Source organism: Gymnoscopelus microlampas (genome assembly GCF_963454915.1).
Source record: "Gymnoscopelus microlampas genome assembly, chromosome: 20".
NCBI lineage: Eukaryota > Metazoa > Chordata > Actinopteri > Myctophiformes > Myctophidae > Gymnoscopelus > Gymnoscopelus microlampas.
This window is the reverse complement of record NC_139957.1, coordinates 46,920,920-46,942,346: the sequence shown is the minus strand read 5'-3', so window position 1 is coordinate 46,942,346 and position 21,427 is coordinate 46,920,920. Positions and strand designations below refer to the sequence as shown.

The window sequence follows — 21,427 nt, the reverse complement described above, 5'->3', positions numbered from 1 at the left end:
CCATATTTGTTAAAGTGCATGACATGTTTGTTGTTTGCCAGACCCAGGGGGTCGGCCTACAGGAGGCTCTGTCGGTCCTTTTCCTCTGCACACACGTCATGCGAAGTCCGGCCATGCAGATATCAACCACTAGGGGTCTGGCAGAACCAAGTCTCCTGGTTTCCTTGTTTTTTGAGCGGTGCAACCGCTCCTATAAGAGGGTTTAGGACCCATCCGTGGTGAAAGTTTTTCTTTCCGTCGTGAAAATAGGTCTTTCGCTGTGACGCCATGCTGTGGAAAACACGCCCATAGGCTAAGCTTTGCAGGACGTGCTTTGATTGGCTAGCGAGACACATGATGAAATTAACTTCAAACTTTGCAGAGGCGCTGTGATTGGCTAGCGAGACGCATGATGAAAATGAATAATAATGTAAAAAATGTAAGCATGTCACTTCGCAGGACGTGCTGTGATTGGCTACCGAGATGCATGATGAAATTAATAACTCATAAATAGCACCGTTCACTTCACACTGGGTGTGATTTGTTTTTAATATATATTACGTTGACAACACGTTGCTTCACGACGGGTCGATCCGCGAGTTCAGGTTTCATTGGCTAGGTCTAGGATATTGTGTGGGTGAAATACGCTCCCTCCCTTTTCCTTCTCTCTCTCTCTCTCTCTCTCTCTCTCTCTCTCTCTCTCTCTCTCTCTCTCATATACAGAAATCTCCATATAGGCATAACATGTATATATGTCTGTCTGTGTCCTAACCCCACTGTTAGAACCACTGCTGTGTCTAAATTCAAGTCAGAAAAAATCCCAACACTCGCCCTCAGAGCCAAGCAGAGCACATGACACGCGGGACATTTGCAGATCTACAAGCTCACAAAGTGTTGCATCACGTAATATTTGACAATTTGGTATTAAAAAGGTATCTTGACATTGGTCATTAAATTGTAACGTTATACAGTAAATGTGCAGATACCCTGTATACACTTATACTGCATGTTGGTGATATCTTTTTATAAACATGTATTTATCAATCTGATAAAGATATATTTCATTTGTATGTGTTTGCTTGTTCATATTTGCCAACCAGCCTGCCTCCTGTGTGACGATTCGGTTGAACTTCCAAGGTCCCTCAGGCAGTGCCTGCAACGTTGCTTTGATCTGAGGGACTCGTTCTGGTATGTCAACAATATCAGATAGCAGTTTAACCTTGTTGCCCCACGGATTTGTTCTTATAAACATTGTGCATAAACGTCACCACAATCCCGGTTGCCCAGGAAACGGAGCAAGTCGAGACCCAACTTACGGCTGACGTGATGACGAAAGGCCCACGTTACCCCACGTTATGTGTATAAAACTATGTATTCTCTGTTTAAAACTTCGGAAGAATACATATATATGGAACCATGCTTTTTCCGCAGCTTGTAATAGCTCTTCTTTGGAATAAACCCAAATCCTATTACTGTATAATGAGAAGTTTTCTCCATTTATTGACGTATTTAATTCACATCTGACCGATAGTTTTGGACCAGTATTTACTAGGGAAGAATAAAGGTATCAGTTGGTTTGTTTACTGTTGAGTGAGAGAACAATGGTGCACATCATTAAGCTTGTCATCTGGGGACCCCCCCAGGGTGCCCACCCGCTGCACCCACTTTGACAGAACCCTGGACTACAAAGACACGTCTGTTTGACCTGGAACAACCAGCATGTTATAACAGGCTGAGGTCCAGCTGCTTGTGAAAAAAGCAGTGACTGCAGATTATTAAACCAAAGGTCAAACTAGCAGTTAAACCACAACCTGTCCTCACCTGACACGTTATGAAATAACACCGGCTCTCAACGGCTGCTTCATAGCCCTACAGACGCCTCGTTTAGTAGTTGTTGTTGTTTTTTTATTGCATTTTGATCATAATTTGTGTTATAAAGTCATGGCTCAACAGGAATATAAGCTTCTGGGCGACACCCTGTTCACCTACAAAGGGAGCGTTTTCCTGATCGACGAGAACCTGGACTTGACGCCGGAAATCATCGACAATCTGAAGCACTTTGAAGTGAGAGATGACGACGTGTACCTGGTCACTTTCCCCAAGTCAGGTGAGTACCGTCACTGTATGGGTTTAGCGTGTCAAATGAAGCTCTTTTTGTTTCACCCGAGGCCCGATTCTACAAATGCCTTATGAATCAGTACTTCTCAAACTTGTTTGTGTCAAGGACCACCCAAAATGATTATGTATTTGGCCGCGGACCCCCATTTTTGTGCCAGAAGGTCTGTTATGTTCCTTTAAATGCTATACGGGCTAAAGCCGGGGTCCAACCTTTTATTCCATGAAGCCCCCATTCTGATACAAGCTGAGACCCCCCCCCACACACACACACACACACACACACACACACACACACACACACACACACACACACACACACACACACACTCTTGTCAGATCGACAAGCTCACAATGTGTCACATCATGACGCGTTGTGAGCTTGTAGATTGGCTATTATTTTATTTTTTTACAATTTTAGCCTTTTAACAATGTATCCTATTTTAGAAAATATAATGACCCCAAAAAAAGCAAGTTATGATTATGAAGTAATTTATAGTTTGGTGATTCTAGTGACGCCTCAATTTGTAAAATCATTGAATGTATAATTCTTTAAAGCGAACACATGTGTAACTCAAATCTTTGCTTCTGGTGGGGGGGGGTGTCCCTGGAACAAAACCTTTGGAGATGGGGGTCCGCGGGCACATTTTTTATATGTTGCTATATCAGTCGTGCTCCAACTTCTCCAGGTCAAGGACCACCCATCTAAAGATATGTTGTTCCAGGGACCCTCCCCCAGAAGCAGATATACAAGCTTGTAGATCTGCTATTTTTGAATAGCTAAAGAAATCTAAAAATCACACCCAGTGTGAAGTGGGCGGTGTGGTCACAGTGGTCATCACAGTGATGGAAGTGATTCACTTAAAAATAACCATAAAAGTGTTTTTTTTAAGTGCATAGTCCTATTTATAGGGCTATGCACATGTGTCATGTGTTTCTAGCCAATCACAGTCCTGAATAGAGTCATGGTGGCCAATCACGGTGCAGGGTTAGGGGGGTACACTGGTGGCCAATCACAGCGCAGGGTTGGGGGGGTGCAATTTGGATCGATGTCCAAACCTCACATATAGGGGCGGTTGTACCGCCCAAAAATGACACGGATGCGTTCCCGGTCTTAATGGGTTAAGGCCAGTCCACACCAATGCAACTACTTGCAACCATTCTCCCCGATGGCAGTTGTAAGGAGTTGCATTAATTGGTGTGGAGGACGTCTGGCCTTAAAACGGTTTTGTTGCAATGAGTTGTGACTAGTTGCATTGGTGCCTTTATGAACCCTCCTTTCACAATATATACTGTATGGCCCCGCCTCTACCTTTGTATATCTATGGATGTAGGCCTATGCCTTGTTTTAGCAAGTGCCCTACAATAACACACACACACACACCCAATTCAAACTCTTTGACAACCAACCACAGCAGAAAGGACAGTCATCAGAGAAACGTTTATTATTCAATTTGTGTACAAAAAAAAGAAAAGAAAAGAAAATGTGTGTGATATTTGAAGAGGTTTATAAGGCTTACATATACAGCCTACCTTAACTAAGAGAAGTTCACATGGACAGCATGTGTGTGTATCTGTGTCCCTCGTTAAGTTGACGCAGGTGATTTCAACTACAAGGGTCATGAAAATCTGTCCTATTGATTTTCTGCTCTGTGTGCGTGCGTGCGTGCGTGCGCGTGTGTGTGCAACCCGATCGCCAGAGGTTGTCATTGAATGTTTTTCAAATTCCGTGCATAGACAACTGGAAAATCCGTGCATAGCCGCCTCGCATCTCCCCCATTGTGACTAAACCATGGTAAACCACCGCGCAGTCTCAAGGGAACTGTCGCCACGTAAGGGACCACCGAGTGAGCTAAAGCGAGCGAGTTGCCGTCCCGAACGTTGCGACGTTCCCTTGAGCCTACTCAGCGCCGTTTGAGTTACGTACCGATAGGCACAGAATGGTACATGTTGTTGTGGGGACTGCTCTGCTTCCAGGATTTTCCGGGTTGCAACTGGTTACGCCCACCGTGGGTCTCGCCGTACATATGCACGGATTTTCGGGGTTTCCAGGCGACTATGCACGGAATGACGTGCACTGGGTCCGTGCAATGTATACTACATTCTTGGAGATCAGGCTCAACTCCAATGAACCACTGGCCACAATGTAGCATCGTTGCTGTCAGGCAGAAATATCTTATCTCCATATTTAAACTTTGCCTCTGCTTCTAAATTCTGCCGCTTTTGGGCGATAGTTCTATAGGTAGACCCTCTAGAAAAACGAGGGCAAAAATCCTTGATTATGCGATGAAATATGCAGGTTTTGCAATTTTATGAGGTGAAATTGCAGAAAGTTGTGAAATATGTGATATATGCGAAAAATTAAGCTGGCACTGCAAAGATGTGCGCCAATTTTCAAGAATTTACAAAAAATATCAGATCTACAAGCTTGTATATCTGTTATTTTCAAATCGCCAAAGTATATAATAATGGTTATAGTGGTTAAAATATAGCTCAAGTCTAAAATGACACGCATGCTTTCCCGGGCCTAATGGGTTCATACAAAAGGAAGGGTTTTGGACGTACAGTACAAGCTTTATTACAGTAGGTTTATCTACTGTACAAGTTCAGAGTTTTATTACTCTATATACAGCTGCAACAAAACAATAAAATATCATAATATAAACTACAGACATGATGTAGAGAGACCAGTGGTGTAAAGTAACTAGTAAAGTACATTTACTCAAGTACTGTACTTAAGTACAATTGTGAGGGGTTTTTACTTTACCAGAGTATTTCCAATTTTCAGTACTTTTACCTCTACTCCACTACGCCTGAGAGGCAAATATTGTACTTTTACTCCACTACAATTATTTGAAAACTGTATTTACTAGTTACTTTGCTGATATACATTATTATATTGTAAAACATACATTAACCGCTTCAGCCATATTTTATACCTAGGCTATTTGAAAATAGCAGATCTACAAGCCGATGAACAAGCCGATCTACAAGCTGAAGTACATTTTTAATTCCAGACTTTTTTTTTTTTTAATCCCACGATTTTGTAACCCTTATTTTTCACCCGGTGGCAATTTTCTAAGTGTTCCTGGGCACTACACTCCCCCCACCAGCCTGGGGAGGCCAGGGCCGAGCTCATGCCTCCTTCAATGCATGAGAGCCAACTGACCTTCTTGTCACCTGACAGGGGGGAGTTATTTTTTAATATATCAGTATTGGACCCTGGACTCTGTTTAGTGGTGCCAAAGTTTCAATAACTTGATAAATGTTTTACAAGCAAGCAGGTCTAGATATTTTTTCTTGGAACCTTCTTCTTACGTCTGACAAAAGCCGAGACCTACGGTACCGATTTGACAAACATTTGATGTGATCAGAGCGATGGCTCAACACGAATACAAAGCGCTCGGCGACACTCTGTTCGCGTACAAAGGCAGCGTGTTCATCTTGGACGATACGATCGACCTGACACCGGAATATATCGATAGTTTGGAACATTTTGAGGTCAGGGATGACGACGTTTTCCTCGTCACCTTCCCTAAATCGGGTGAGTCTGGAAAGAAAGGATTATGCAGACCGACGCCGACTGACATACTTGTGTTACAATAATCATTGTTTGTATGGCAGCTTTCATACATGCATGTCAGTTTAAAGTGCTTCTACTGTTAAAAAAAAAAGAAAAAAAGACATGAATAAAATAAAGACACAAACACAACAGTATGTCATCATTCCATTAAAAACGACATCGAGTAGATAAATAGTTCCATAAAAACTGGATATGGTGGATTTTGTGAAAGTAGTCTTCCCACCAAGTCAAACCTACAGAGCAGTATGTTTTATAAAATGAGCATTTACCTGTAGATCAGCTATTTAACTATGTATGAATTTATGTATTCGTTATTTATAAAAATAAATTAAATCCTTTTTTTTCCCTCTCTCTTTTGAAACATAAGCATAAGTCTAAAAAGGTGGCTCATTAGTGGCTTTTGGAATATTTCAATTAATGTTGTCTTGTTTCGTTAGACTGAAAAAGCTAGCCTGGCATTGCCACACATTCACCCACGATATCACAGTATGGTGGTGAATGTGTGAGGGATCAGTCTGGATATCACAGTACGGTGGGTGAATGTGTGAGGGATCAGTCTGGCAAAACCAGGCCATTCAGTTTTATCTTGGTTGTTGCTTGTTGTGTCCGGAGCACATGGGTTCACAAACATGTTCTCTCCAGACCCAAAACTATTATTTTGTATCTCCTTTAGACCCACTTATACCAAAAAATTACATGTATGGATCAATTAGTCTTTTTCCCCCCCTTTTTTTTGGGTAGGTTTTGTGGATTTTTTGTAGATCTGCTATTTCTTAAAAACTATTCTGAGCTTGTTGAATGTTTCCCCTGACTAATCCATATCACAATAAAAGAAAGGAGAAAAAAAACTAAAACTAGCCTTTTCATAAAAGAAATGTGACTTTATAAAACTAATGAAAACTCAACTGAAATGTACAACCTCAGTGAGTTGTGTCTCCATACAGACACAGTAACCTCAGTGAGTTGTGTCTCCATACAGACACAGTAACCTCAGTGAGTTGTGTCTCCATACAGACACAGTAACCTCAGTGAGTTGTGTCTCCATACAGACACAGTAACCTCAGTGAGTTGTGTCTCCATACAGACACAGTAACCTCAGTGAGTTGTGTCTCCATACAGACACAGTAACATCAGTGAGTTGTGTCTCCATACAGACACAGTAACCTCAGTGAGTTGTGTCTCCATACAGACACAGTAACATCAGTGAGTTGTGTCTCCATACAGACACAGTAACATCAGTGAGTTGTGTCTCCATACAGACACAGTAACCTCAGTGAGTTGTGTCTCCATACAGACACAGTAACCTCAGTGAGTTGTGTCTCCATACAGACACAGTAACATCAGTGAGTTGTGTCTCCATACAGACACAGTAACATCAGTGAGTTGTGTCTCCATACAGACACAGTAACCTCAGTGAGTTGTGTCTCCATACAGACACAGTAACCTCAGTGAGTTGTGTCTCCATACAGACACAGTAACCTCAGTGAGTTGTGTCTCCATAGAGACACAGTAACCTCAGTGAGTTGTGTCTCCATACAGACACAGTAACATCAGTGAGTTGTGTCTCCATACAGGAACGGTGTGGACACAGCGCATCATCACGCTGATCTTTGAGGAAGACTTCCCAGAGATGAAGGACAGGACCACGTTCCAGTGGATGCCCTGGTTGGAGTACCAGTACAAAGGACTGGACTACAACTCCCAGCGCTCCCCTCGCCTCTTCTGTAGTCACCTGCACCAGCACCACATGCCCACAGGCCTGAACAAGAGGGCCAAGGTCGGTCTCTGCAAAATACACATATAAAACAACAAGCACTGACGCATGCATCTGCACATATGCACCACAACTGCACCAATGCATGCCCACACATGCACCCACCCTCATGCATGCACCCACACATGCACCAACACATGCACCCATTGCATGCACCAAATGCATGCTGCACCCAAATGTATGCACCAAATGCATGCTGCACCCAAATGTATGCACCAAATGCATGCTGCACCCAAATGTATGCACCAAATGCATGCTGCACACAAATGCATGCTGCACACACATGCATGCAGCCAGTGCATGCTGCACACACATGCATGCAGCCAGTGCATGCTGCACACACATGAATGCTGCCAGTGCATGCTGCACACACATGCATGCAGCCAGTGCATGCTGCACACACATACATGCAGCTAAATGCATGCACCCAGTGCATGCTGCACACACATGCATGCAGCCAGTGCATGCTGCACACACATACATGCAGCCAGTGCATGCTGCACACACATGCATGCAGCCAGTGCATGCTGCACACACATGCATGCAGCCAGTGCATGCTGCACACACATGAATGCTGCCAGTGCATGCTGCACACACATGCATGCAGCTAAATGCATGCACCCAGTGCATGCTGCACCCAAATGCATGCACTCTCATGCATGCACCAACAACACATGTACCAACAAATGCACCCATTACATGCACCAAATGCATGCACCCAGTGCATGCACCTACATGCATGCACCCAGTGCATGCTGCACACAAATGCATGCACCCTCATGCATGCACCAACACATGCACCCATTGCATGCACCAACCACTAACAGGTGGGTATAATTTCAGGTGATCTACGTGAGCAGGAACCCTAAGGACGTCCTGGTCTCCTACATGCACTTCTCTCAGTTCATGAGGAAGCTGGAGAGTCCTGCTCACTGGGACGAGATGATGGAGAAGTTCTTCACCGGATGGAGTGAGTCACACTGCAAAGGGTTAACTAACCCAGAACCTTAAAGAACCGGAAACTTTCTGCAACCTGTGAAGTTCTGGGATATTTGTTATCTTTTTTTTGTAATTATTGTTAACGTTTCCATTCTAATCAGGAGCATCCCTGAATGGGGAATTACATCATTAAAGCAAATTCATAAAAAAGAGAAAATAGTCAATCTACTGATCAGATATTTTTGCTTTTTCTTTTTCCCTATGAATTAATCATCCCATGAAGCATTGGTTCTCAAAGTGGGGTCCGGGGACCCCTAGGGGTACTTGAGGGGGTTCCAGGGGGTCCCCAGCTAAATGATGGATAGGAACCAAATGGACCCTTATGGGTCTGTAACTCTGAGAGTGTACAAATGGAACCAAATGGACCCGTTAGGGTCCATTTGGTTCCATTTGTACACTCTCAGAGTTAAATTAACATTGATTTTACCATATGAATTGGGGTCCCAGAGGTATAAATGCCATTAAATGGGGGTCCGTAGCCTAATGCATGTTAAACTGGGGGTCCTTGAAATTAAAATGGTTGAGAATCACTGCTAGAGAGCCATAAAAACCTTCTCTTATTGGGGTCCCTGGCTTATCTTTTCAAATGGGGGTCCGTGGGCTAATAAGCGTCTATTTGGGGGTCCTTGACATGAAAAAGTTTGAGAACCACTGCCATGAAGCCTTGAAATCATGGAGATTTTGTTTTAGCTTGTGTTAGTGTCCGCCCGCTGTACCAATGCATAACTATTTAAAAGAATACTATAAACTCTAAAACTCTCGTTAAGATTGGTCTCCTATTGACTAATAGACACAAGTGAATCCATCACTGAATTCAGTAGTGTGTTCATTCTGGATAATTGACCTCTGTCTAATTCAGTGGTTCTCAACCTGTGGGTCAGGCCCTCAGGGGGGGTCCCCACAAGATGTTTTGGGGGGTCCCCAAAGGACAGTGAAGAGACAATTTGAGAAATTTCAAAACCTTTTTAATACCTAAAAAAAAAAAAAAAGAAAGAAAAGAGAAAAGACCATTGCTGCAACAAAAGTAATCAACAAACTATACTGTAAAAACATTGGCCAACTTGTAAAATTCTATAAGAAAGAAGCACACATTTAGAAAATAGCCGATCTACAAGCTCACAACACCTGCCAACGCTATTTTCACAATATTTATCTGTGGAACCGAGTCGAACAAAATGCAATGCCTCAACTCCCATAATTCCAAGTGCTTGTCAGGGTGGGGGGTCCCCAGTTCAAATATGATCATCTTGGGGGGTCTCCAGTTCAAATATGATTATTTTGGGGGGTCTCCAGTTCAAATAGGATTATTTTGGGGGGTCCCCAGTTCAAATATGATTATTTTGGGGGGTCTCCAGTTCAAATATGATTATTTTGGGGGGTCTCCAGTTCAAATATGATTATTTTGGGGGGTCTCCAGTTCAAATATGATTATTTTGGGGGTCTCCAGTTCAAATATGATTATTTTGGGGGGTCTCCAGTTCAAATATGATTATTTTGGGGGGTCTCCAGTTCAAATATGATTATTTTGGGGGGTCTCCAGTTCAAATATGATTATTTTGGGGGTCTCCAGTTCAAATATGATTATTTTGGGGGGTCTCCAGTTCAAATATGATTATTTTGGGGGGTCTCCAGTTCAAATATGATTATTTTGGGGGGTCCCCAGTTCAAATAGGATTATTTTGGGGGGTCGCGGCCTGAAAAGATTGAGAACCACTGGTCTAGTCAAAGACTCAGAACACCTGCTCATATCAACCTGTGCTGCTTGAATGTAACGCTGTATCCAACATGACAGCCATGTAAACACACACACCATGTCATTAACAGCTACACGTTGCTCTCAACAATGTTTTTGAAAACATTTGAAGTGAGAAATAGACGATGCAGTAACAAACATGTATTCTATTTGAGCAACACTTCCTTGTTGTTTTCCGAGGCGACCGTACGCCAGCGGAACACTTATGGAATACTTTCATTGCCGTAAGCATTGCAATGAAATACTTAGTTTTGTTGTTGCTTTTGGGTCAATTTCTTAATTTATTTATTGAGTAGCCGTGTAATAATAATAATTGCGGGATAATTGCCGGGTCGCCGGTCATTATTGATAAATAAATCCCCTCAGGGTGATTAGGCAATCACCCCTAATCATTACATTACATTACACTACATTACATTACATTACATTACATTACAGTCATTTAGCAGACACTTTTATCCAAAGCGACTTACAATAAGTGCATTCAACATAGGTAGGGAACGAAACTACTAATCACCAGAAGTCTGAAGTGCATTCTCTGCTAAAACAATCAAACCAAACACGTACTGTGACTTTCATTCTATGTGGTTCTTATTTTCAACATCTACTACAGTGTACTGTAGGTACATAGTAATGGTAACTGTTCTATATTAAGAGTAGCATTTTCACTCCTTCGAACCGGACAATCACCCTGTCGGCTTTATTTATCAATAATGAGAATAAATAAATCATTAATTAAATTTTGCATGGCGGACCTTACCACGCTTGCATTTTGCTGCTTGTGCATTTTCTGAGTAGTGACACAATCTCGATGCTCCCGTTTATTTTGCAAACCCAGCTGGTAGCGCTGACACATAAAACCAGTAGATAATAATCTGAACCCTATAACTGTTTATATAATAGAGCGTCGCAGTTCCCGCCCACTTCCAGTTGCCGGAAGTAAATACTCAATGCATTTTTCCCATTGACTTTTCCGAAAATATTTATATAAATTAATTTAAGCCTAGAATCAAGCTATCCAGGATGCTGGTGAATCATGACCATAAAACGTTTGATTCTGTGAAAAAACTTTTTTGAAAACGGCAAAACAAAGGGTATTTATTAAACATAGTATATCATATCATTAAATATAAAATTTAAAAAAATCACAGAAAAAAAGGTTTTATGGTCATGATTCACCAGAATCCTGGATGGCTTGATTCTAGGCTTGAATTCATTGATATAAATATTTTTGGAAAAGTCAATGGGAAAAATGCATTGAGTATTTACTTCCGGCACCCGGATTCTGTGCAACTGCGATGCTCTATATGCCCTGTGTGTTCCTGTGCAGTGATTGGAGGATGCTGGTTCGATCATGTCAGAGAATGGTACAAAAACCACGACAAGTTCAACATCCTCTTCCTCACCTACGAGGAGATGATCAAGGTGAACGCACGCACGCACACACACACACACACACACACACACACACACACACACACACACACACACACACACACACACACACTTGAACTTGGAGTGTAATTTATATTTATGGGTTTTTTTCTCTCTGTGTGTGTGTGTGTGTGTGTGTGTGTGTGTGTGTGTGTGTGTGTGTGTGTGTGTGTGTGTGTGTGTGTGCGTGTGTGTGTGTGTGTGTGTGTGTGTGTGTGATGTGTGTGTGTTCAGGACTTGAGGTCGGTGGTGGTGCGTGTGTGTGAGTTTGTGGGGAAGAAGGTGTCGGACGCGGTGATAGACGACATCGTGAAGAGAGCCACCTTCAACAACATGAAGAACGACCAGAAAGCCAACTACGAGTTCCTACCCGAGGACGTCAAGGACAAGAGCAAGGGCAAGTTCCTCAGGAAAGGTAAAACACCCTGCACCCACACAAACAGCAATAATATCATCACATATTAGAATACCATGAAATACCTGTGCTCAGTGACCAGTGGTGGGCCAAGTACTCAACCCCATTACTTGAGTCAAAGATATATTATGTATAGATACTCACTCGCTCACTTATATTAAATAATATACATAACATGGACATGTATAAAAGGTTATTACATGAGCACAATAAATGTGACTTAATTCATAATGATGGTAGACAAAGAACTTTGCCGCACGCACGCACACACGCACGCGCGCGCACGTACGCACACACGCACACGCGCGCGCACGCACGCACGCACGCACACACGCACACGCGCACACGCTTCACTAGCTGTCCTAGATGCTTCCACCTGTACACATTTTTGTAACCCTTCTTGTTTGCTAATCTTGCCCTAAGCCTCCTGCCCGATGGCATCAAGTGAAACTCAGAGCGAAGAGGATGGGGTAGAATCACTGTAAATCTGAATTGCTTTTTTGGTTATGGAGCGGTTGTATATGCCCTGAAGTTTCAATTGTTTGTCTCCAATGATCTTACTTGCCTGGTTGACTACCTGGGTGAGCTTGTTTTTGTCTCCCAAAACCAGGACACGATGTTAAAAGTGAGAACACTCTCAGTGAGTGATCTATAGACCATGGTCAGGGTGTGTTTACTGGCATTAAAACTTCTCAGTTTCCTGAGAAGATAAAGCCGCTGCCTTGCCTTTTTGTAGATTTTAACTGCATTGGTCTGAAAGGTGAGTTTGTTGTCTATGGTCGTTCCCAGGTATTTAAAGTCACTGACCTGCTCCACTTCCTCTCCACTCATAGTAACAGGCCTAAAGATGGACCCTGAGCCCTCTGCTCCTGTTTTTGGCACAGGGACAATGGTTGCAGTTTTCCAGGCCTGGGGGACAAAGCTGATATTGAGAAACATTTGGAATAGTTTGGTAAAATACGGGTCCCAATTGGATGGCACATTCTTTCAGGGCCCCTTCCCTTGAGCCCATCTGGACGGGTGGCATTGTGAGGGTTAACCTGCTGGAAGATTGAAATGACCTCCTGTTCCTTAACCCATTGATACCTGGAACGCATCTGTGTCACTTTAGATTTCTTTGGCTATTCAAAAATAGCAGATATACGAGCTTGTAGATCTGCTATTTTTGAAAAATCGTAAAAAAAAAAATATATATATTTTTTTCCGAAAAATTGTTGGGATTTACATTTTTTTTAGATGCGGCCTCAGGTCTCAATGGGTTAACTGTCACAGGGGCGAGTGTCAGCCCTGCACAAACAGACTTGCATTTGTCACTGAAGTCATGTGTGTCAAATCATCATCCACCCATCATCCACCTCCTGCCAAAGAATTTGGGGAAATTCTAGAATAGAAAATATTCAGATCGTTAGACAGTTTAACAGGGTCGTCACATGGGGGGGGGGGTTGCTTTTTGTTCCCTACCCATCATTGCATTCAGTCCCCTCCAAGCATCCCTTGCATTGCCGTTCCTCAGTTTCTCTTCAACCTTGTCTTTAAAGTCTCTTTTCCCTTTTTTAATCATGCGATTTATTTCCTTCTCTAGGGGTCGGTTGCACCAAGTGGGATTAAATAAAGTTTAGTTTAGGGTTAATCAAAGATTTGTTGATCTAGGATTTATTTTAATTCGAGTTGTGTTGCACCACTTAATTTTAAGCATTGCTTAACAAATCTGTGATTTAAATCCTTAACCTGTGATTAAAACGTTAAACAGTGATTAAAACGTTAAACAGTGATTAAAACTTTAAACAGTGATTATTTCATGGATTAAACTTTGTTGTGTGTCCGCCATCTTGGATTTGCGCTGTAAATAAAAAGGAATACTTCTTCTCTTGAGCCAAATATCATTAGAATTACTTTTTTATTCACTTTTGAGATAATTGCAGGCCCAATTTTATCAATTATTCTCATTGCAGACTCTTTGCTGAATCTGTACCGCCTTTTAAATTCAGCATTATCATAACATTCGACTGGGTTTAGACGGTCCCTTATTTTTCTTTGAGCTACTCTTTCGTTTTCATGAAGCCATCTGATATATGCTGCCATGTTTACATTTAAACCACCTGTACTGCAAGTTTAGAATTAATCCCTTACTGACATTTAAATTGGAGTTTAAAGTAGTGGTGCAACAGGATTAACATTAATCCAGGTTTACTGTGAAAATGAAAACCAAGATTAAAGGATGGTTTAAAACTAAACCTGGTTAGTGGAAACTAGGTTTAAAGTTTGGTGCAACTGGATTAATAGATAAACCTTGATTTAAACCAGGTTAAAGCTTAATCCCTCTTGGTGCAACCGACCCTAGGGGTCGGTTGCACCAAAAGGGATTAAATAAAGCTTAGTTTAGGGTTAATCAAAGATTTGTTGATCTAGGATTTATTTTAATTCGAGTTGTGTTGCACCACTTAATTTTAAGCATTGCTTAACAAATCTGTGATTTAAATCCTTAACCTGTGATTAAAACGTTAAACAGTGATTAAAACTTTAAACAGTGATTATTTCATGGATTAAACTTTGTTGTGTGTCCGCCATCTTGGATTTGCGCTGTAAATAAAAAGGAATACTTCTTCTCTTGAGCCAAATATCATTAGAATTACTTTGGGTGGTATAGCTGCATTCCTGTCACTGCCATGTTCAATTGCAGGCCCAATTTTATCAATTATTCTCATTATTTAAATTCAGCATTATCATAACATTCGACTGGGTTTAGACGGTCCCTTATTTTTCTTTGAGCTACTCTTTCGTTTTCATGAAGCCATCTGATATATGCTGCCATGTTTACATTTAAACCACCTGTACTGCAAGTTTAGAATTAATCCCTTACTGACATTTAAATTGGAGTTTAAAGTAGTGGTGCAACAGGATTAACATTAATCCAGGTTTACTGTGAAAATAAAAAACAAGATTAAAGGATGGTTTAAAACTAAACCTGGTTAGTGGAAACTATGTTTAAAGTTTGGTGCAACTGGATTAATAGATAAACCTTGATTTAAACCAGGTTAAAGCTTAATCCCTCTTGGTGCAACCGACCCTAGGTCTCTGACTTTAATCTGGTCCCCCTCCAGAAATGCTGTTTTCTTTTGATTTAGAATATGTTTGATTTCTTTATTGACCCATGGCTTATTATTTGGGTAAAATCTAACCTCCTTTGTTTTAATAACATTGTCAACACAGAACTTGATATAACTGGTGACAGTATCAGTCAACACTTCAGGGTTATTACAGGAAACCTGGTCATCGAAAAATAAGTCCCATTCAGTGGCATCAAAACAGCCCCTCAACTCTTCAATTGAGTCCTCTGTCCAGGACTGAATGTGCTTGACAACAGGCTTCTCCCTCTTTAGTTTCTGACGGTACTTTGGCAGGAGGTGGATGATGTTATGATCAGACAGTCCTAGAGGTGGGCAGCGTCTGGGTACATAGGCACCCTCTACATTTCCAAAACACTGGTCTAGGATCTTATCCTTCCTTGTAGGACAGGTCACATATTGTTCCAGGTTTGGCAGGTGGGTGGACATAACGCACCGGTTGAAGTCACCCAATAAAAATATAGGATTGTCAACAGAGTTACGTTGCGCCTTATTGTAGCTGGCAGCCATCACCAGAGCACAGATCACAGTTACACACTGGCCAAACATGTTCCCCAACATGTTTGCTAGGCACAGCGTTTGTTATAGTGACTAAAAGTTAGTACATGTTAGTGTACAAGACAAACAAACAACAAACTGACAAGCCAGGTACCTAGGGTCAGCACTCACTGATGCGCCCCTAGAGGATGAAATGTGTCTACTCAAATATACTAAACTGGTATATTTTAAAAAAAGTAATTAATATGAAGACATAAAAGTACTCCCAACAGAGACTACTGGCTGTTCAGAGCACAGGAGATCAAGTTCTACTAGTTTTCTGTTAGTTGTGGCTTCCACTGAGATGAACATGCATTCTATCTTGATGAGAAAGTATTTAGATGAGGCGTAGGTGGTGTGATGTAAGGGCGTGGCCGAGGAACAATGGAAAAATACACTGGAGATTCAAAACAGAAGCGTACATGACGACAGATTAATGAAGACATGACAGCGTTTAAAGGAATGCAGTGTCACTAGTCTTGTAGACACCAGTGTCTTTTGTTGAGATTCTGAATTCTTAACTCCCCTGAGTCCCTATTTAAACCAATCCAGTGACTTTGATTGGTGCAGGGCTGAGCATACATGGATCAGATTGTAAACACCATTATGTATTTATTTCACTGCAGATAGTCAACATATTACATTTAAAATCATCCCTAACCCTTAAATCCAATTAATTATTTCAATGGACTGAAAAATGGTTTTATTTCATGGCCTTCCTGCCCTGACACTTGGCCTTTGTGCCCTCAACAACTGGACAACACCAAAGGCAGAGTAGCCTTCCCCAGTGATGCTATGCTCATTTGAGAAGTGGTTGCTCTCTATTTTAATGACGTGACGCGCACGTCGCTTAACACCTACAGTACAGGTCACACAATGGACAATTGATATGCATATAGGCCAATTCCTATGTTAATGTACCTGGCGTGAGTCGGGAGCCTTTGTAAACTTTGATCAAGTGTGAATTTAAAGTAGTTTTAAATCTATGCGTGTGCCTGCGCGTCCTCCTGGCCAAATAAGTGGTTGCTCGGCGTGCAACCCCGTCCACTGAGCATTGCACCCCTGGCCTTCCCCCTAAAACGACACAGTTCCAGGTCTACTCCAGACTGATGAAAATCCTCCAATACTTGTCCAGTTCTCTGTCCTCCTTTGCCTTCATAGCAAACAGCTCCTTGTAAACAGATAACATGTAACATCCGCTCCTGCCCTCTTCCTGCACCAGTCTCCACTGTGATATATATATAAAGAATACATCACATGGATGCACCTGGGACATGGCATCAGTGTTGTAGCCTGGGGTCAACACTGATGACCCCAGGCTACAACATACACCCTCGCCCAGGTGACCCAGCCAGGGTTGATCAAGCCCCGACTTACATCCCAGGTAGCTACCCACGGTCAGTCCTATAGGGAAAGACAGGGCCACTCAGTCCGCTTCTGCGGAAGTACTCTGCCTGAACACTTGCGGTTTGCTTGAATGGTCCTCCTAAAGGCCTCGCCGTGGGTTTGTTGGGCTTCTTCCTCACGGAAGACACAGCCTGGGGGCGCTAACCCATACTGCTCCCGGGATGCCGTCTACATTCCGGCTGTCACCCGTCTCTCCAGTGGTCACCAAACTATTCCTGGTTGTCACGTAGTCTAATTCCTATGAGCCACTATACATAGAGTCATTAACTACAGTATAAAGAATACATCACATGGATGCACCTGGGATGTATCATCAGTGTTGTAGCCTGGGGTCATAGGGTGTTTCGGGTCTCCCTCACCGTATGTGATCACTCACAAATCATACTGTATACTCCATTAAGCCATTGTCTTTCAAAAAACTAAACAAAACGTTTTTTTCTCCCACAAAGGCTTGAACGCACAGTTTGCCATTTTCAGTGAACTGTGGCAGATATTAGGAAACGTTACTTTGTCTTGTTTGTCTTGTTGTCCTCACCTGATATGAAGACATGTACAGGTTCCATAATACCACAATCTCCTGCAATGTGAATAAGCATGCCATCCTGCCAGCACTGTAACTGTATCTATACACTTGTACTTATTTAGTTTTATGCCTCCTAATGTCACTTTATCATTGTATTGTTGTGTTGCCTTTGCTTGATGCTCTGCGTAAAGCAATTTGAATTGCCTTGTTGTTGAAATGTGCTACACAAATAAAAGGACCTTGCCTTGTCATCCTGACACTTTACCACTAACCACTTTACCACTTTACCACTTTACCACTAACCACTTTACCACTTTACCACTTTAGCACTAACCACTTTACCACTTTACCACTTTACCACTAACCACTTTACCACTTTACCACTTTACCACTAACCACTTTACCACTTTACCACTTTAGCACTAACCAAAATCATTCAAACAAATGCTTAACGCATTAAGACCGGGAACGCTCTTAATGCGTTAAGCTTAAAAACACATCTGTGTCATTTTAATATTTATGTTTTAATAGGCATGTTTTAACCCTGTGTTGTATGTGTGTTCCTTTAGGAACCATTGGAGACTGGAAGAACCACCTCACAGTGTCTCAGAGCGAACGCTTTGACAGAGTTTATGAGGAGAAGATGAAAGACTTTCCTGTCAAATACATCTGGGACATCACTGACCTCTGACCTGCCCCACTGAATGTCCTTTTTTAAATTATAATAAATATAATTAAGTATGTTTAACAACATTAAAAACATAAGAACAATAACAAAGACTAAAGCACTATTAACTGTAGGGTCTCTCTCTCTCTCTCTCTCTCTCTCTTCTCTTCTCCCTCCCTCTCCCCCTCTCTCTCTCTCTCTCTTCTCTTCTCCCTCCCTCTCCCCCTCTCTCTCTCTCTCTCCATAAGATAAAGGTGATATTGCTGCAGTTACACTAGTTTGTTTACTAAACAAAAGCAACGTATTACATCCTTATGGGTTGTGGCTGTTCATTACGCTACATCTAGCATTGCTAATGTGTGCCTGTATAAATGCAGACTCTGACAGGTAAGGGAACTTTCACATACATTGGTGCCAATGTATGTGAAAGCAGTGGCCATCTCATTGCATCTACTGTATTTACAGCTATTTTATAAACAAACACCTTCACATAGTTTGTGTTCATTATTTATTCTCTATTGTATTTGTACTTTTAGTTTGCGAAGCATTTACTGTAGCAACAGATTAACTTTAATTTTAGGCTATAGTAAAAATCTAGCCTGGCATTGCAGACTGATCACGTGGGATCACTCACACATTCCCCCATGACATTGGGCTAAATGTAAAAATCCACCCTCTTGACATGGCTGCAAACTCATAGTGACAGCAGGATTGGGGGGTGCTAAACACACCTTTTGCAAACACCAAATCACATGCACTGCTCATAACTGATGTTTGAATGAAAGGTGACAGTAGCGTCTTATACACAGCGCCTGGCCCTATATGTAATCCTACAGTATATCCAAAATTGAGAGTTTGCATATAAGCTAGCATGTTCCTGTTTGTATCAGTTTTCCAAAGGAATTCATGATAAGGGAGGTCAGGGTAACTGGACTATAGTCAGTCCAGAAATAAAATAAATAAAGTTGACCACTACAGTATTGTACAAAAGAACAGCAGACTGTAGACTGTAGAAACTATACATATTTTTTGATTGGGGTGGGAACATGATTAATGTACACAGCATTGATTCACTATGCCTTTACAACTGATTAACACATAATTAAAAATAAATATGAAGAATTCAATTTGTATTCCTCATACAATGCAACGCTTCTCTGCTTTTACCCGTGACTGGCAAATAAACCTCTTGATCTTGACCACAAGGCAGTGGAAAACATTTCTAGAAAGACAGGTGACAGATGAATAACTAACTCTCCGTCTGCTCGCTGCAATCAAGTATGATTAAGTGTGATGCGGGAACGTTTTGTCAGCATGACCTCACCTCTGCGGTGTGTGTTCGCTGTGGAGTGTCCATGAAAGCTGCTGTGCAGGGACGTGCACAGATAGACTCTAGGTGGTGCTAGAGCACCTGCCCTTTGCCCTCTTGACCAGAAGTGCCCTTTTGGAAAAAAAAAAAAAAAGTTTTTTTTTTTTTTCCAGTTTACAGCAGGGGTCTTCAACAGGGGGTCCGGGACCCCTAGGGGGTCCTCAGGGTTACTACAGGGGGTCCGCCAAATCTTTATGTGACATGATTTTTCTTTTTACCATAACCACTCGAAACCTAGCATCCCTTTTCTGAGGAGAACTTTAGCCAAAAATAGCAGATCTACAAGCTCACAACGCCGCGAGGCGTTGTGGGCTTGTAGATCGGCTATTTTTGGCAAAGAGGTATAGGTGTAGAGGGAAAAAAGAGCAGACCAAGTAAACCAAAAAAAAGTATAATTTACTTGAGCACCTGCCCCTCAAAATGTCTGTGCACGCCACTGCTGCTGTGTTTTGTCAATCCAGCTGTTCAGACACACCATCTCACAGTCAAACTCTTCAAATGAAGGCTCTGTTACCTTACTGACACTATTGCCATCTATGGTTTGAGATAGACTGGCACTACTCTACTACATCACCACTTTCCTTAGATACATTTTCTTAGATGTTCTAGTTAGCTACAGTATTTACTTATTCATAACTAATTGTCTGATCGGTTGGTTTAGCTATGTGCAGGTGAATAATCGCCCCCCTTCTCACTCTCTGTCTTGCTCCCATGAGTTCTAAATTAGAAATATGCATGTAATGCCATCTATACGATTTTTCAAAAGTTCAGTTAGAGGCATTGCTGTTTAACTCATTTCCTGCCAATCACGCATAAATGCGATCTATTAAATAGCGCACTTGGCCGCCAAGATCGCATAAATGCGTTCTATTGAAAAAAAATTATAATTCAATTTGACCCAAAGACCAAGGAGATATGATTTTTCGAAGGAAAAGACTCCCATCCACTTCCTTTTTAACTTAAAACTTAAAAATGAAGTATCTCGGCTCCTGAGTACTTTTTAAATTTCAATGAAAAATCTCTGGCAGACAACAGCAACAAATCTGAAATAACTCTGGCAGGCGAAGTTAAGGGGGAAAACTGTCCGAAAAAGACTAGCACTCCACAAAAGCTTTTAAGGAAGACTCCTTAGACAGAGCCTGAGAAAATATACCGAAACCTATGCTGCTCTTTTCTGCACCTTTTGACTTTAAGCAGAGAGCACTTTATGAGCATGTCAACATTTATACATTTATATATTTCTCTTTTATATTATATTTATATTAAGGGTGCAACAGCCTGACCATTCGGGCAGCAATCAGCTGGCTGAAGCTGAAAACAGAATTTTCCCTGCAGCATCAAATAGGTCTAATTTCATGCTTCTTACTTTGTTCTATTCTGGGTCATTTATCAATTTATGGAACATAATATTACAGATACAGACACATATCTTTATATCCTTGAAGCCCCTCCCCTCCTACCACCATGTAACTTTAGCTGTACAGCAGATCAGGCCATTTCCCAGAAACAAGACCCCCACACATATGAGTGTGAAAGAATGCACATCCCCTCCCTTTCTCTACATATGCTGTCCTTTCTCTGTCCTACTCTGAGTGGAAGTAAGTAAGTAGACAGCTTTCACAGTCTGCCTGTGTGAACGTTTCATAGTCAAACAGCATATCACAGAACGTAACCACGTTTAAGGTTCAAAAGCGGTTCCTTAACAGTGTGACAGAAAGTAACACTGCATCCATTGATTTCAGTGGAG

The 21,427-nt window shown here is 41.8% G+C and overlaps 2 protein-coding genes across 2 annotated transcripts in view; both read left to right on the top strand.

The window, feature by feature from the left end:
* alkbh1 (alkB homolog 1, histone H2A dioxygenase) overlaps positions 1-2,060 on the top strand; it is a 29,108-nt gene extending 27,048 nt beyond the window's left edge. Inside the window, exon 7 of the mRNA XM_084045162.1 lies at positions 1,933-2,060. Coding sequence (XP_083901288.1) covers positions 1,933-1,940 — 8 coding nt within the window. The 3' untranslated portion in view covers positions 1,941-2,060. The remainder of the gene's footprint in view (positions 1-1,932) is intronic.
* A 3,412-nt stretch (positions 2,061-5,472) lies between these two features.
* Positions 5,473-18,335, top strand: LOC311036457 (amine sulfotransferase-like; the record flags this gene model as incomplete). Its single annotated transcript, XM_084045164.1, has 6 exons — positions 5,473-5,638; positions 7,252-7,454; positions 8,295-8,421; positions 11,534-11,628; positions 11,872-12,052; positions 18,214-18,335. 6 exons carry the CDS (start codon positions 5,473-5,475, stop codon positions 18,333-18,335), a joined length of 894 nt encoding a protein of 297 aa, XP_083901290.1.
* Between the last annotated feature and the right edge of the window lie 3,092 nt (positions 18,336-21,427).